The sequence below is a fragment of the Candida theae genome (genome assembly GCF_024610275.1).
Source record: "Candida theae strain CBS 12239 chromosome Unknown scaffold1, whole genome shotgun sequence".
In the NCBI taxonomy this organism is placed as follows: Eukaryota; Fungi; Ascomycota; class Pichiomycetes; order Serinales; family Debaryomycetaceae; genus Lodderomyces; species Lodderomyces theae.
The window spans coordinates 295,510-312,256 of NW_026261439.1; the positions used below are offsets into that span (position 1 = coordinate 295,510).

Genomic DNA, 16,747 nt, shown 5'->3' on the forward strand with positions numbered 1-16,747 from the left:
ACCTTTGTAGAAAAAAAAAAAAAAATTCTTTGATGAAAATTTGTAAACAATTTTTCAATGCCCTTAGAGATTTAGGCACTGAAGAAATTTGGCACCCATTCAACCACGCAAAAATTTTATAGAACAGATCGAGTCTGTCGATAGGAATAGTCCGGATTTATTACTAGTGTGATACCATACACAGTCCCCCCCTCCCCCTCCTTCCCCAAATCCTATCAACTTTTTCTCTCACAATGGATAAAGATTCACTTCTCCAGGCTTTGAGTGGTACCTTGAACGCAGATCAACGAGTGAGAACAACCAGTGAACAGTCCTTACATGTTTATGAGCAGCAGCCGGGGTTTACAAGCTACTTGTTAGACTTGATCACTGAACCAGGTATTCAACTCGGCACCCAAATTGCAGCAGCCATATTTTTCAAGAATAGAATTTTAAACTATTGGATTGCACCAGAGAATACAAAGCAGCCTATTAGTTTCTTTCTTGTTGAAGATGAAAAGATTGATATCAAGAATAAGTTGGTGCCAAGCTTGATCAAAGCATACAAAATTAACCAAATCAAATTTTCCTTGTCGACGGCATTGAATGGAATTTTGAGTTACGACAAATGGGATGAATTGGTACCGATTATCAAACGCTTGCTTTCTTCACAGGACCAAGATCAAATTTTGGTCGGGTTGATTTGCTTGCATGAATATGTCAAGAATTACCGATGGGCGGGTCTTGAACTGAAGAATTTCTCAAACCCGGTGATGGACGAAGTCACACAGGAAGTGTTTCCCGTTGTTGAGCAATTGGCGCAAACCTTAGTCTCAAGTGAAGGTAATTATCTGACCGACGAAATGCTTTACCTCATTGTAAAGTCTTTTAAGAATGCCACATACTCGTCACTTCCACAGTATTTTGTTGATATGAACAAGTTGGGTCTTTGGTGTAATATACATATCCTGATCATCAACAAACCATTGCCAAAAGAAGTTTTGGATGAAGATATCCCCGAGCAACGTGCTATGCACCCTAGAGTGAAAGCTGTAAAGTGGTGTTTTGCCAATATGAGTCGTTTATTAAACAAGCATGGTGGTGGGTACTTGACCAAGGACAAGAGTGATTTCACTCAAGTATTTCTCACTAATTTTGTTCCTGAAATTCTTGGCGCCTATTGGAAGATTATCGAAGAGTGGTCGAGCAAAAAGATTTGGTTAAGTGAGGCCTCGTTGTTTTACATGATTTCGTTTTTGGAACTTATTATTGAGACCCCATGTTGGGAATTGGTTGGTGATAAGTTGGAAGCAGTAGTCAAGCATTTGATTCTCCCATCGTTGGAAGCTACAAACGAGACTGTCGAACTATACGAAGACGACACATTTGAGTACATCAGAAGGTTTTTCGATGTCAATAGAGAACAAAAGACGAGTGATGTTGCTGCCATCAATTTTGTCTACAGGCTCTCTAATAAAAAGTTTAAGCTGACTATAAATGCCATTTTCAGTCTTGTTAATGAAATTTTCACGCAAAGGATTGGTAACCGTGAAAGTCAAGAAGTTGCAATGAGAACCGAGGGTGCACTTAGGGTCCTCTCCACTATTTCCTTCAAGTTAGATACTCAATCATCACCTTGCTATGGCCAAGTTGACAAGATGTTAGAAACATTTGTACTTCCGGAGTTGTCAAATGAAAGTTCGATAAAGACACCCTGGCTCACTGCCAGAGCTTGTGACACCATTGCCATGTTCCACAATCATCAGTACAGTGACATGCAAGTTTTGCAACAAATCTTTCAAGGTATCATTTCATGCTTTCAGAATGAGAGTCAATTTCCAGTACAGTTGACAGCTGCCGATGCGTTGGCAACTTTGGTTCAAGAGGATTCCGTGGCATCTCACGTTTCCGAACAAGCACCGCAATTGTTGGAAAACTTACTAGAAAAATCAAAGAAATACGAGAGTGATATATTGACCAATGTGATGGACACTTTTGTTGAAAAATTTGCCAAAAGTCTTGAACCGTATGCAGTTGAACTTGCAAGCAAATTGGTGGACCAGTTTGTCCGATTGGGAAATGAGATCCTTGAACTGCAAAGTGTAGGAACAGTTGAAACTGATAAGGAGTACCAAGCCAGTGGTTTATTGAGTACGTTGACGACTTTGATTCTTTCCACTTCACACGCTTCCAAATTGGGTACACGTTTAGAAACTGTGGTGCAACCTTTGCTCAATTTTGTTTTGGAAAATGCAATGGTTGTATTTTTGACTGAAATCGTTGAGATTATGGAATCTTTGTTGTATTTGAACCAGGAGGTTTCAAGTACAATGTGGTCAATTTATCAAAGTGTTGTAGATGCGTTTGAGATATATGCGTACGAATATTTCGACCTGTTCCAACCATTCTTTGTGGGTATCATTAACAAGGGATTCACCAATCCTCAAGTTACAATGGAGCACCCATATGTTCAATCCATGATGAATGTCTGTTTCGGTATTTTGAAGCAAGACGATATGGACCCAATATTTGCCCATGCGGCATTTGAGGATATCGAGTTGACAATCTTGGCAATGAATACCAGACTCGCTTCTATCTTGCCCAACTTTTTGAATGAAATTTTTGACATTTATCAGAACTTGGAGGCCCAGGATGCTTTTGATGGGTTCATGTTACACCGTTTGTCATTGCTTCGTAATCTTTTTGCAGCAATCTTTGTTGACCCAGTCAACACAATGGATCTAATAGCATCTAAGGGCTTTACAGTTGAATTTTACAAGTTGTGGATCAAGCACAGTGATGATTTCCAAAGCGTTTATGGATGTAAGTTGCAAATGTTGGCTTCCTTGTCAATTCTCAAATCTGACGCAGTAAAGAAGATTCAAGAGGATCTAGTTGGCGAAACTGTGGATTTACTTTTGAATAATGTTGCTGCTTTGCCCAATGCCATCAGAGCCAAGAACTCTATATTAACCAATGAAATCAGCCTCAAAGACCAGGCTAAAGCGGAACAGAAAGATGAAGACGGCAATGATGAGTATGCAGAGATTGGCGAGCTTGAAGATGAGTATGAGATGGATGAAGCAGAAATGGAGGCTCTTAGGGAGACACCAATCGATAATGTTAATGGGTTTGAAGAGTTTGTGCAAGCTTTTCTTTCAATTCAACAAAATGAACCTGAGAGGTATCACATCTTGTTTGGTGACTTAGATGATAGCAAAAAGGAAATGATTCAAGAACTCGTAAGAGTTACTCAACAAGCAAGACGTTGAAGTAGGGGATATGGATATTGTATAGTTATTTGGTACCTGCGTATTAGTCGCACCAACAAATAATTCATATGACGGCAAATAAACAATACAAAAAAAAAAAAAATAGAAAGATCACTCTTACTAAATCTCTTTACTGTCTACACATTTTGCCACCTCCCCCTTCTCCCCCTCCCCTCTCCCCTTTTTACCATCATGTTTTCGAGCTTTGGATCTTCCGTATTTGGTGGTGGGATGTCAGGGTTTGGAATCCCTGGAAGCAACACCTTTGAAGAATATTTCAGGTGTTATCCTATAGCAATGATGCCAGATTTGATACGTAAAGATGATGCAAACTATGGAGGGAAAATATTTTTGCCACCTTCGGCATTGAACAAATTGACCATGTTGCATATAAGATATCCCATGTTGTTTGAGCTACGAAACGAGCAAAAAGACCTATTAACACACAGTGGTGTTTTGGAGTTCACCAGTGAGGAAGGAAGATGCTACATCCCACAATGGATGATGAGTACATTGAAATTGCAGCCTGGTGGGTTGATCAAAGTTAAGAACTGTGACTTGAACTTGGGGAAATTTGTCAAGATTGAACCGCAAAGTGTCGACTTTTTGGACATTAGTGACCCCAAGGCAGTTTTGGAGAATGTGTTGCGTAAATTCTCAACGTTGACTGTGAATGATGTAATTGAGGTGAACTACAATGATTCGATTTACGGAATTAAGGTTTTGGAAGTGAAACCGGAGAGTGAAAATCATGGTATTTGTGTTGTGGAGACTGATTTGGAGACCGATTTTGCACCTCCAGTCGGCTATGTCGAACCAGAATATAAACCAAAGAGCGTCACTCCATCACTGCTGAAACCTATTGATCCATCCAGTGTAAATAGGAGTGCAGGTGCGGCAACTATGGCCAAGTCTATTAACTATGCTCAAATTGTCACTGATGCTACATCGAACGGTGGGGCAACATCAAGATTTGGAGGATCGGGACAAAAACTATCAGGCAAGAAAATTGAAGATGCCCATACTTCAAACGGAACCTACAGTATGGATGACTTGGATCCAAATGCCCCAGCTGTTCCGTTGAATCTACCGGATAACCAATTATTCTTTGGGTTCCCAGTGGTGTTGCCAAGTCAAGAAGAGATAGATGAGGGTCTTGAAGATAAACAAAAGAGCAGGCAAGCGTTCTCTGGGTCGGGTCAATCGTTGCGACAAAGTAGGAAACGAAAGGACAAAAGTACAAGCCATCCATCTTTGAAGAATCATGAGCGAAGTCCAGATGTTATAGAGATTGATTAGGCTTTTATTTTTAAATAAAATGAATTGATAGCTAGTCTACTCTATTCTTTTGTAGTTGAAGGAAGAAATACATCATTACCTTGCTCTTCTGCCTTCTTTTGATGGAATACAATGTCAGTCGCTTCCCATGGGTAAGCGATCCAAGCATCCGGTACAGTTCTAGCAGCAAAATAATGACCAGTCTTCATGATTTCATCTGGCAAGTCTGCCTTTTTCTTCTTATCTTTATCGTGCAAGACAAATATGGCAAAATTGGTGCTATTTGGGTCAGCGTTTAAAGCTTCAGCTTGCTCCTTGACATCCTTCTTCAACTCTGAAACAGCATAGTGCAATGTAGTTCTTGTGTCATCAACTTCGTCAATGATCAAAACGTTTTTCCCAACCAAGTTGACTTTTGACTGGTTGTAATCGATCCATTGAGTTCTGCTGACTTTAGTACCTGGCTTTTCTTGCACTCCATCCGAGTTTTCAATCTCTTCATACAAGGATAAGATGATTGCCATAATCCTAACATTTGGTTGACCTGGCTCCTTCAAGAACGAACGCAACATTCTAGCTGGGATGAAACCACCGCCTCCGATAGCAATGATTAAATCTGGTTTGAATTGTTTGATCTTGTCAGCTGATTCTTGACATAACTGGTGTACATTGTTGTACGAAATGTACATTTTTTCGTCAGACATGATTGTGGGTTAGACTTGGAGTGGCGGCTGAAGTAGGCTAGCAGGTCGATTATCCCAGTGGATACTTAAGGATAGGGGGTGGGGGTGGGGGTAGGTTTTATTTAAAAAAAAGCCCAATAGAAAGAGAGAATGAGAAATTGTTTGATGAAGTAATTTTGTGCTTCTACTTTTCTCTCTGCTCAATGTGGTTGAGAGAGAAATTTTTCCGATGTGGTGTGCCACACACATCAATAGTTGTTCAACTTTTTTTTTTTTCTTCTATCGTTGTAATTACTTGGAGTAGATAAGAAAGAGTGAGAAGTGGCTGAGGAGAGAATCACAAGGGTTAATCTCTGTGGCCCTTTATACCCAAGTCCCGGAACAAAAAAGAAAAAAAGTAACTCGTGGTTTCCTCACTTATTAATCACTTGTCTCGGAACCTCCGACGGGATTACTTTTGCACCCAATTGAAGACAAAAAATAATAAAATTTTTTCGTTTTTTTTTCTTTTTTTTTTTTTTCATTTCCTATACTTTGTTTGATACAACGATTACAAAACATACTCAACAGTCTTAATCTACATCTTGCTAACTAAGGAAAGGGAATATTCCTTCCCCATTGCGACAAACTTGCAGCCACAACATCTCTATAAAACTCCTCTCTTTTATAGCTGACGTCATAATGAAATTCCTCACGCAACACACGCGCAATCGTCTTTCTAAAACTCCTTCTGAAATCATCATATTCAAACTTATTAACAATCCAAATAATATTGTTGCTGCTGAATAAGTCATTGAACAATATTTTCAAGTGCCTCAAAAGCTCTCCATCAATGTCACCCTTGGTTTTCAAATCCTCTTCGGTAAACGTCAACTCGAAATGCATCTTGGTGAATTGAACTGCAAATAACTTGCTGATGTCGTTCTTCCTCGACTTCTCATGAAGAATCTCCAAACTCTTGCAAAATTGCAAGACACAAGTAATTCCAGTATTTAAAAGATTACGATACTCTCTTTCAATTTGCTTTGGCAATTTTTGAGACTTTGCGAGAACTCCAAACCCATTGATTTCCTTGGCACGATACCGCAGAGGAATCATTGGTAACTCAATCAACTGGACTTCCGGTGTTGCACATTCTGAATCCTCATCTGCAGACTCTTGCCCGCTCTTACTCTTTAGAGATTTGTCAGTTGCAGTTACACCGAACCAGGACTTGACCATATTTGTGATTTGCTTTTTGCCCCATCCAAAAGAGTCCAGTGATTCAATACTTTGCGAATCATTGTTGTTGTCTTGTTGGGGCCCTAACCCTGTATCTTTAGTCGAAGTGTCATTGTGCCCGTCAGATTTCCTACCTGCCGAATGACTAGACTCTTCTAGAACCTCCTGCAGATTCTTTGGCTCTCCCAGATCAAAATTCTCATCATTCTTGTTACGACAAGAAGGGTCCTCTTGTGGCACAAGTTGTTCTTCACTCCTCCCCATGTTGTTCCCAAGCAGGTCTTCCTTTGGTCCAGAAGCATCCGAAGAGGTGGATTTATTTCCATGAGATTCACCATGTTCCTTAAACTTGCCATCCAATGTTGATATGGTTTTGGATTGTGTGGGCTCACTTTTCCCAACTGATGAGACACCCTTAACAATACTTTTAGGGCCGTCCCTTGCCTTCCTAGCTCTCGTTGTCGCATCTGAAGTTTGCCCCAGCTTGGAATCGCCATCCTTCACATTGTCTTTACCAACTTCCGTTGTTTGTTCTTCGACGGCATCTAAGGCATCTCCAATAGACCTCTTGGCATTATCCCTTGACTCGTTTGTAGTGTGCAGCGAAGTTTCAAGCGGCTTTGTCATAGTTATTTGAATTGAGCTGGTTTGTCGATAACAGGACTTCAAAATCGACAATGAAATCATAGTCACGGGCAAGACATCTTTATATATCTCCAACCCTTCCAGGAAATCACTTTTGCATCTAGGCAAAGAGCTACCAATCATATCAAAATCTGACTCTTTTGATATGCCCATTCCGTGATCTAGAGCAACCCGGTCTCTGCACAACTACTTTACTATGTCACATACCACATTTGTAATTCTCCCAAAATTTTGTAAGCAGCCGTATCCCACACTTTGCAATAGTTTTGCGCGAAATCATCTGATTTGATTTCGTGGCCGTATTGATGAGCTGTCCTTTAGTGCTTTTTTTTTCTTCTTCATATCGGGGAGAAAGTCAATTCATTTCAAACAACTTCAATTTTGTAACAAGTAAGAGTTCTTGTACGAAAAGGATGTCTCACAATAGTGTCAGTGTCATATTTGCGGCTCCAATCTCTCTGTGTGTAAATACATCATTTTCTTTACAGTCTGATCTTCCCCACTTTGAGTAAGAAGGGGGTGGTTGCGTGTAATTTTTCAGTCCCTCAATATTGTGTTGCAAAGACAAACAGAAAAAGAACCAAAAGAAAAAAAAAAAAAATAAAAAATAAAAAGAAAATAGACAACAAATAAAGCACCCCAAAAATTGCCAACTCATTCAGCTAAATCACGTCAAATATTCGTTAGCACTGAAAATCTACATACACGAGATGAGATTCCTTCTCACTATATCCTGTATATTAACGTCAGTTCTCTCAGCAATTGTTGGGATTGACTACGGTCAACAATTTACCAAAGCTGTGCTATTAGCCCCAGGTATTCCATTCGAATTAATCTTGACAGACGAAGGGAAAAGAAAAGACTTGTCCGGAATTTGCATTAGAAAGGAGCCGAATGGAGGATTGGAAAGAAGTTACGGCTCTCAAATGGGCTCGTTGGCGACAAGGTTCCCTCAGAGTACCGTTTTGGATTTGAAGCAATTAATTGGTAAATCATTTGACGATCCTGCTACTGAAAAATATTTAAGGACGCATTTTGGTATCCAATTGGTCAAGGACGAATCAAGGAATAATGCTATCAAGTTTGATCTTGGTTTGGGAAATTCAACCTACCAATTCTCGGTGGAAGAGTTGTTGGCCATGTCTTTGAACGAGATCAAGGCAAGGGCCTTGGCTGACCTTGAGGGAAATCCAAATGCAGCAGCTTTGGTCGAAGATGTTGCAATCAGCATACCTCCATTCTCATCTCAAGCAGCTCGTCAAGCGTATTTGGACTCGTTGTTTTTGGCAAACTTCTCCAACGTTTTAGGTTTGGTTGATGAGGGAACATCTGTCGCACTTAATTTTGCCGGAAATAAGAAATACGAGTCATCTGATTACAACGATGAGACAGAGTATCATTTGGTATACGATGCTGGTGCGGGCTACACCACTGCCACCTTGTTCTCGCTTACTCCACAATCCGATGGAAAAGTCGTTTTGAAGATGGAAAGTGTTGGGGATGATTTACTTTTTGGCGGCAAAACATTGACTGAATCAGTATATTCAATTGTGTTGGAGAAGTTACTTACTCATTTTGGCTTGGAATCGTCTGCTTTAAGTGACAAAATACACGCAAGATTATACGAGGTTGCCGAAAAAGCAAAGATTATTTTGTCTGCCAATACTGAGTACCATACCACCTTGGAGTCTATATACGGTGACAGAGATTTCAAAGTACTGGTTACAAGGGATGAGTTTGAGGAGATCAACTCTGACTTGATGGATAGAGTGACCAAGCCGATAGAAACTGCGTTGAAGAAGTCTCAATTGGACGCAAAGGATTTGAAGTCGGTGATTTTGAATGGAGGTTCCACCAGAGTGCCTTTTGTACAAAAGCACGTGTCGTTGTATGTTGGCGAAGACAAGATTTCGAAGTCGGTAAACACCGATGAAAGTTCTGCATTGGGAACCACACAGATGGGGTTGAAGCTAAAAACCAAAACACAAAGTCCAAAGGACATCAAGCTTATTGATAGAAGCTATCATAACTTTGAAGTGAGCACAAACGCAAATGAAGAGCAAATTGTGGTATTTGGTAAAGGAACCGAGGTTGGAAATACAACAAAGGTAAACCTTGGAGAGATGAGCGACCTGCTCTCAGTTTCGTTATATGAAGATGGTTCATTAATAAAGTCTTACAACTTTGGTGACATGTCAAGTACCACAAAAAAATTAGGATGCAAATCTGGAGAAACTAAAGAAGTTATTGCCACTTTTGAGCTCAACAAGAGCAAAATTTTTGACCTCGTCAAAACTAATATTCAATGCCTGGCCAAGAAATCCGGGTCACTTTTCCAAAACTTACTTAAAAAGAATGGGGATCAAGAAGTTCTCGAGGATGACACTGAAGGTGATGAGGTGGAATCAGGAGGAGACTTGAACACAACTTCCAGTGATGTAAACTCTACCACAAGTGATTCTAAACTCAAGTCATCTAAATCTTTGAAATCTTCTTTCGTCCCAATTCCTTCTGCCACATACCCACACATTCAACCGATTGACAGAAAGGAAAAGAGAAAATTGCTTCAAAAATTAGCTTACTTGAATGGCTTGGATGCAGCCAAAGTCGAATTAACGGCGGAGAGGAACAAGTTGGAGAGCCATTTGTATAAATTGAGAGACTTGATAGAATCCGACAAAGACAAATTGGCACAGGAGTTGAGCACTGAAGAGATTTCCAAATTTACAGATTTTGTTAGTGAGCAAATCGAGTGGTTGGATTTCGAAAGTGATGATGCCCTGATTGATGATTTGAAAGAGAAGATCAAGGGTGTGGGTAAGCGTGAAAAGGAAGTCAAAAACTACCTTGAAATGTCGAGTGCCGATTTGTCGAAGGAAGGCATGAAAAAGTTGTACGACGAAGGAACAAACTTGATCATGACCATTCAATCCAGCATGTTGAAATTCGGTGAGCAAATATCTGAGGTGCGTAAAAAATACGAAGAAGCTGGTTTGAACTTTGATAAAGAAAACGATAGAATTAAGTTGAAATTCAAGGGCAAAGATGACAAGATGTTGACGTTTGACAAAAATTTACAGGCATATAAGGATGTGATTAGCAAAATTGGAGACTTGCTCAAGTTCTCCGACTCCAAGTTTAACAAGATTAGCAAAAAGGAGTTGTACAGTTTCCATGACTCTTTAGCTCAAGGAGTTGCACAAATGCTCATTGATCTCATAGAATTGGAAACAACACATTTGGATCGAATTAAATTATTCGATGAACAGTTTGATAAATTAATCGAAAGACAACAACAGAAGGAGTATAGAAAGAAATTGAGGGAAGCCGCTAAAGAAGCTGAAAAGAGGGCTTCAAGTGAAAATAAGGAAAATAGCACAATTGAAGTTGAAGCAAGTTCCAGCATTGAGGGAGCATCTGATGCTTCGGAAACCAAGCACGAAGACGAGTCTGACGCTCTAAACAGCGAGTCTACCGGCAATGCTGATGAAGACGATGATCCCATTGAGCACGATGAATTGTAGATAATAGAGTACATTTCAAACTATTAAATAGAATTTCCTGCATTTGCAATGCTGAATTCTCCAAGAGCTGCAAAAGCATTTGCTCTGAAAATCATGAGGAGGAAAAGAAAAAAAAAAAAACAAAAAAAAGGTTGTGCAGCGTGCTCAAGGCCATCTCTCACACACAACTCTATATTCTAAGCTGCATCGCCCATCTTCACCAAATTGCCATCACCAGTATGTCACAGCCGTCAATAAATGACTATTCACGAAGGGGAAACAATGGTGATACTAACAGGTTGACGTCAGCAGCAGCACGCTCAGGCTCATCGATTCGGGAACGCGATTCAAGTGGCCAAGGATACACACAACCGCAGTCCAATGCAGATACACATTCTAGCCAGTATCCTCAAGGTACGCAAGGCGTGAGAGGTGATGATCGAAGTAGCTTACAAGCTTATGCATACAGGGATCGTGGGAAGGAGAGAGTAGCCGAAGTGCCAGTCGCTTCCAGTTTACATCGCAAGAGAGAAAATCAACCAGAACTTCCAAATGTGCCCAGCTCATATTACGGGAGAGAAAGGTATCATGGTACTGCTGGACCGAACCTGTACCGTGGACCTGAAAGGTATGGAGGCCCAAATGAATCAAGGTCATATCGAGGCAGCGAAAGATATAATGCTCCCAATCATTCAGGCTTACAGAGTGGTGAACTGTATAGACCCAGGAGCAACAACAAAAGGCGTTATGCTGAACACCAGGGGGACTCTTACCGTCCAAACCAACCAAGAAGAAGAGACCAATTTGATCCAAACTTCCACCGTGACGAGCCGAATTTGAATGAACAAGTTGTCCCTACACGACCCGTGTCGAAAATGTCAAAAGCTGAAATTGAGGCGAGTATTCAAAAATTGGAGAATCATTTAGCTAGCCTCTCTGACGTACCACCCTTGAATCAAATCAAGGTTATCGATTCACGATGGGGTGTGAAGGCAAAAGGATTTGAAAAAGTCAGCGCACCAAGGGCAAAATTATCGGGTTTATTCCCCCTACCTGGATTTCCACGTCCTGTTGACTTTACGAAACTAGAAGGTTTAGTCAAGGACAGACTTCTGAATAGTGATGACATATTGAACGAAACAAGCAGAATTGATCCCGTCGATTCCAGAGTGGCGAAAATACTAATAATAACTGGTATTGAATCGATAAATTATTTGAAAATTGTGGAGTTTTTCAATGATTATTTGAGAATGATTGATTTTGAACAGAGCTCGAGTAACAACATCCATAGCAAGAGAAAGTTGAAAGATGACAAGACATTGATCATTGAGTTTAATAACAGTGAATGCGCCACGATTATTTATTCGCTAAATGGTACAGAGCTATTATTCAATGCTTACAAAGAGGACAGTGTTGCCAGGAGAGACGTAAGCGACAAGTTTAGACTTCAAATTTCCAGACCAAACGAATATGTTGTACAAGATGAAGGAGACTTGAGCTCTGGTGAAGTGCAAGAAGTTGTCAAGGATAGCCCGAGAAAAATTTCACTCATTGTTTCGCCAAATGTCTCTTCTGACAACGCGAAAGAACAACTTGAAAAGTTGGCTCCTTTAGCTGGCATGCAGTATCTCCGACAAAAAGGCACTAAAGAACCACTTGGGTTAATATTTGTTAAGTTTAAGCATGCAGATGCTGAGATCATCGAAAAGCTAAAGAGCTTACCATTTGCTACGAACGCATTTTACTCATGCCTTTCAAGCCCCGAAACTCCAGTTCAAACTGGCCCCATCGACTATTACACCTTGCCTAAGCTCGCAAACAATGAGCTAGTCCGCGTTAGAGCTAGCTCCAAGGTGGTACAACTCATAAATGCTGTCTCCATTAGGGACTTGACGAACGATCTGAATGTAAAGTTCTTGCATGACGACATGAAGGCTGAAGCATCTAAATTTGGAAATGTGGTCTCTATCAAGATTCCCTGTCCTGCTAACGACTTCACGCCAGGGTTACAGCAATTGAATGTTGCTGGATTGGGCAAAGTTTTCATTGAGTTTGGTGATGAAGATGCTGCTTTGAAGGCGATAATGGAGCTTTCTGGAAGGCTGTATAATGATCGAACGGTGCTTGCTACTCATTATGACTACGAAGATTTCAAGAAAAATATAATCTGATCGTGAGAGGAGACACTGAGATGTGGGCAATGTATGTTTCTCTGATGCTCTTATAGGATAAAGCTTATAAAAATGTTGGTATGACAGAGATATTTTATGAATTTCACATTGTAGGTAGCTTTGAGGCCGCATGCACCTGTTAAAAGAATCTATTCTCTCCGCTATTTAAATTTCACTATCTGCCAAGAAAGCCTTCAATTTTTTTGGCACCGATTTGTCATACCCGTGTCTGGCAATCAAATCATAAAGAGGACCCGGTAACTCGGGGATGAAACTTAAGCTCAACTTGATGATCTCATTAGCTTCCAAATGGGGGAAATTCCTCAATACCTTCATTGGTTGTTCCGAATCCAAGACTTCGGTACGGTGGATAATCAATTGTGCCACAATGAAAAGTATGTTCATATGGAATCCATACGCAAACAAGAAATCCCACAATTTGAGCACCGAGTTCAATGGAGGTGTGCATGCACTTAGCGTGAGAACTGACGGGAATGCGTATATTTCAGGTTTGAGAAACTTGGAATCGAGCGATTCACTAAGCACCGGATCGATTAACTTGAGCACCGTTTCAACTAAACTTAAACCAGTATGTACACCTTCTAGATTCGGTGTGATGTATAGCGGAATATGATAGGTGATTATGGTGTGTAATATAGCAAATGCTTGCGGTTCACTTCGATAACAAGAGTATGCTATGGGCGCAAGTAGCACATTTAGTCCCTGGACGTATCCCACGTCGTTGGTCACTGCGATGCACGACAAGATACGAATGAGCAGGTCCTCACTTACTTTTTGATGAAATTTCTGATCATTCATCAATGTCCTGAAAGTGTCACCTTTGATTTTGGCTCTAAGCTCTTTGCTGAGACTAGTCTCCTGTTCTAAGAGGAGCTGCAAGTAGTGGTTAGTGGAGAATGTTTGAGTTCGACTCAATATTGACCAAACGTAACTTCTGTATGGGCACTGATCATAACCTTCTGGGATCGATAATCCTTCCGTTAATATCATGTATCGTAGCTGGGACAAACCATTTTCTAGAAACAATTGAGAACTGCCTATAAATATCTCAATAGAGTCCTTTTTCCTTCCCTTGGGATCTACCTCCTTTCCATGCACCATGATGTGTTCTGTGTTCTGTGTTCTGTGTTCTGTGCATTTGAATGTTGTGTTTGGCATTTTTGGCAGTCTTTGTTTACCTTTTTTTCTTTTGGTCATGGCGCTACCTACACATACATATCACACAGAAGAGCTAACCAGTGACTACTCTTTCTACAACGAATTCAATCCAGTATAATTATCACCTTTTAGTAAACCTATAGACTTTATTCAAGTAGCATCACTTTTTTTTTGTCTCAGAATTTTGTGTTCAATCTAATTCTCACAGCTTTAGTTTGAGTGTATTCGTGGAACACTTCCTCACCCATTTCTCTACCAATACCAGAAGCACTGAAACCACCAAATGGAACCATTGGGTGGAAGTCGTTGTAAGTGTTGACCCAGATAGTACCAGCCTTGATCCTGCTTGAAACGTAAATACATTTGTTTACGTCTCTTGAGTGAACACCAGCAGCCAAACCATACTCAGTGTTGTTGGCCAAATCAATAGCTTCGTCAATGGTATCAAACTTGATCAAGGTAACAACCGGGCCAAAAATTTCCTCCTTTACAATCTTCATATGACCAGCAACATCTCCAAAGATAGTTGGTTTGACAAAGTAACCCTTGCCATCTACTCTGGAACCACCACTGATAATCTTGGCACCTTGCTCCTTGCCTGATTCAATGTATTGCAAAATCTTTGACAATTGCACTTCGGAAACTTGTGCACCCATAAAGGTTTCTGGGTCAAATGGGTCTCCACACTTAATGGATTCAGCAGCTGCCTTCAACTTCTTAACAACTTCATCGTAAATTCCAGATTGAATCAATACACGTGAGCCTGCACAGCAAACCTCACCAGAGTTGTAGAATATACCAGCAACAATGTTTTTGATAGTATTGTCCACATCAGCGTCATCAAATACAACATTTGGAGACTTACCACCCAATTCCAAAGTGACCTTCTTCAAGTTTGAGTCTGCGGCGGCCTTCATGATGGTCTTACCAACAAGGGTGGATCCAGTGAATGCAACTTTCTCCAACTTCATGTGACTTGCAATAGCAGCACCGGCTGTCTTTCCGAAACCAGAAACGATATTGACTACACCTTTTGGCAAGCCCGCCTCAATCAACAACTTGGCAAAAAACAAACCAGACAATGGTGTTTGCTCAGCGGTCTTCAAGACAGTTGTTGAACCACTGGCCAAAACAGGACCCAACTTCCAAGACAACATCAAAAGAGGGAAATTCCATGGAATGATTTGACCACAAACCAAAGGAACCCTCTCTGTATAATTGAAGTGTGTACCACCGGTATTGATAACTGAGCCTAAAATTTTGTCGCACCATCCGGCGCAAGATCTAAAATAGTTGGCAACCAATTGAACATCACCCTTGGCGTTGGAAATGGATTTACCGTTATCCAAAGTTTCAATTTCAGCCAAGATTTCAGCATTCTTGTCAACCAACTCAGCAACTTTGTACAACACAGCCGATCTGACTTCTGGAGCACTAGTTGACCAAGTCTTGTAAGCTTCGACAGCAGCGTCAACAGCAACGTCTACATCCTCCTCCAAAGCTTCGTAAACACTTGCAACTACCTCTTCATTGACAGGAGAGATAACCTCGAAAGTTCTCTTTTGCTTTGGGTAAACGAATTCGTTGTTGATGAACAAACCAGTTGGCTGTTTGTAAGTTTTTCCAGTTGGAATCTTAACCTCTACTTCTAATGGTAAATCGGCACCCATATTTGTTTTGCAGTTGAATGTAGGCTTAAATAAAGATTAATAAGGTCAATTGACTGTGCAGGAGAAGAACAAGGGGAACTGAGAAGAAAAAGAAGAAGAAGAAGAAGAAGAATTTATGCGCTGCCTTTGGAAAAGTTGTTGGTGGGGATATTTATATGAAAATGATTAAAAAGATGATGCAAAGTTGTGGGGTTACAGTATTCGTGGAATGTACTGCATACAAGTCAGACAACCACTTTAACTCCTTTTATAGGCAGAATTGGCAATTACGCCCAACACCCAACCACTGCAATCATAGGTTTCTAAACGACTAGCTTACTAATCAGGATTGAATCAACTCAGATCAATGCTCCGATATGCGTTCAAGTCTCCTTTTTACTGGTGGGTAACTGGTTCCTGGTAGTGTTCACTATCCGCTATTGTACAACAAGTTTCCTTCATGCAAGCGCAACTTTGGAGCCTAATTTTGTGAATCAATCAGCAGATTGCTCTATGTATTTGATGATCGACAAAGACAGGTGGATACACCTACCCTGCGACCACCCGACCAACGGAGACTCGTACCATAAACAAGGGCTCTTATACAAAAAGGGCAGTGGATGTTGCTCGGCCCCCTCCCTCTCTCCCGCTCTCTTTGTTGATATTATATGCACGAGTTGAATCTACATGCTTGTGTGTGTTTCTATTGACACTACAGCCCTCCCCTCTTCTGGGTAGGAAACAAGGTTGCGGAGTTCAATCAGGTCGGCCCCCAGAGAATGAATACCAGCGTCCACGGGTATACTAACGAATCAATTGAGGCGTGAAGACCAACTTGCATTCCCCAGGCACATAAACATTTCGATATTCAGTTTGTGCGCGTTTACTTGCCTCATTGGGAATTTTTGTTCTTTGAGGAAATTCTCGGAGTGTAGCATTGTATCAGGGCAAACAACCAGGCACCTCGTTCAGTAAGAAGTCTCTATACTAGGGCCAGTCTACAGTTTGAAGGTACTGCAAAGGAAATGTCGGAAGTACAACCTGGGGGATGAAGTGTGAGCTAAGTTTTAGGACTGCAATGTGTCGGACTTCAAAGTGCGGCCGCGAACTCATTCTTGCCTACCCCGCTTCTATTTGTGTCGGTGACCAAATTTACTCCCGGAGTTC

At 40.8% G+C, this 16,747-nt stretch overlaps 8 protein-coding genes across 8 annotated transcripts; 4 read left to right on the plus strand and 4 right to left on the minus strand. All coding sequences in view use genetic code 12, as the record gives it.

Annotated features, from left to right (window-relative positions):
• Positions 1-233: 233 nt before the first annotated feature.
• Positions 234-3,251, plus strand: KGF57_003280 (uncharacterized protein; the record flags this gene model as incomplete). The annotated part of the gene is made up of 1 exon (XM_051752684.1): positions 234-3,251. One exon carries the CDS (start codon positions 234-236, stop codon positions 3,249-3,251), a length of 3,018 nt encoding a protein of 1,005 aa, XP_051608289.1.
• Positions 3,252-3,443: 192 nt separating this feature from the next.
• KGF57_003281 (polyubiquitin-binding protein) lies at positions 3,444-4,550 on the plus strand (the record flags this gene model as incomplete). The annotated part of the gene is made up of 1 exon (XM_051752685.1): positions 3,444-4,550. The coding sequence occupies one exon, from the start codon at positions 3,444-3,446 to the stop codon at positions 4,548-4,550; it is 1,107 nt and encodes a 368-aa protein (XP_051608290.1).
• A 41-nt stretch (positions 4,551-4,591) lies between these two features.
• Positions 4,592-5,233, minus strand: HPT1 (hypoxanthine phosphoribosyltransferase; the record flags this gene model as incomplete). The annotated part of the gene is made up of 1 exon (XM_051752686.1): positions 4,592-5,233. The coding sequence occupies one exon, from the start codon at positions 5,231-5,233 to the stop codon at positions 4,592-4,594; it is 642 nt and encodes a 213-aa protein (XP_051608291.1).
• Positions 5,234-5,803: 570 nt separating this feature from the next.
• On the minus strand, positions 5,804-7,231 carry KGF57_003283 (uncharacterized protein; the record flags this gene model as incomplete). The annotated part of the gene is made up of 1 exon (XM_051752687.1): positions 5,804-7,231. The coding sequence occupies one exon, from the start codon at positions 7,229-7,231 to the stop codon at positions 5,804-5,806; it is 1,428 nt and encodes a 475-aa protein (XP_051608292.1).
• Positions 7,232-7,788: 557 nt separating this feature from the next.
• LHS1 (Hsp70 family chaperone) lies at positions 7,789-10,602 on the plus strand (the record flags this gene model as incomplete). Its single annotated transcript, XM_051752688.1, has 1 exon — positions 7,789-10,602. The coding sequence occupies one exon, from the start codon at positions 7,789-7,791 to the stop codon at positions 10,600-10,602; it is 2,814 nt and encodes a 937-aa protein (XP_051608293.1).
• A 218-nt stretch (positions 10,603-10,820) lies between these two features.
• Positions 10,821-12,752, plus strand: KGF57_003285 (uncharacterized protein; the record flags this gene model as incomplete). The annotated part of the gene is made up of 1 exon (XM_051752689.1): positions 10,821-12,752. The coding sequence occupies one exon, from the start codon at positions 10,821-10,823 to the stop codon at positions 12,750-12,752; it is 1,932 nt and encodes a 643-aa protein (XP_051608294.1).
• A 165-nt stretch (positions 12,753-12,917) lies between these two features.
• On the minus strand, positions 12,918-13,874 carry BUB2 (Bub2p; the record flags this gene model as incomplete). The annotated part of the gene is made up of 1 exon (XM_051752690.1): positions 12,918-13,874. The coding sequence occupies one exon, from the start codon at positions 13,872-13,874 to the stop codon at positions 12,918-12,920; it is 957 nt and encodes a 318-aa protein (XP_051608295.1).
• A 233-nt stretch (positions 13,875-14,107) lies between these two features.
• ALD5 (aldehyde dehydrogenase (NAD(P)(+))) lies at positions 14,108-15,601 on the minus strand (the record flags this gene model as incomplete). The annotated part of the gene is made up of 1 exon (XM_051752691.1): positions 14,108-15,601. The coding sequence occupies one exon, from the start codon at positions 15,599-15,601 to the stop codon at positions 14,108-14,110; it is 1,494 nt and encodes a 497-aa protein (XP_051608296.1).
• Positions 15,602-16,747: the final 1,146 nt, after the last annotated feature.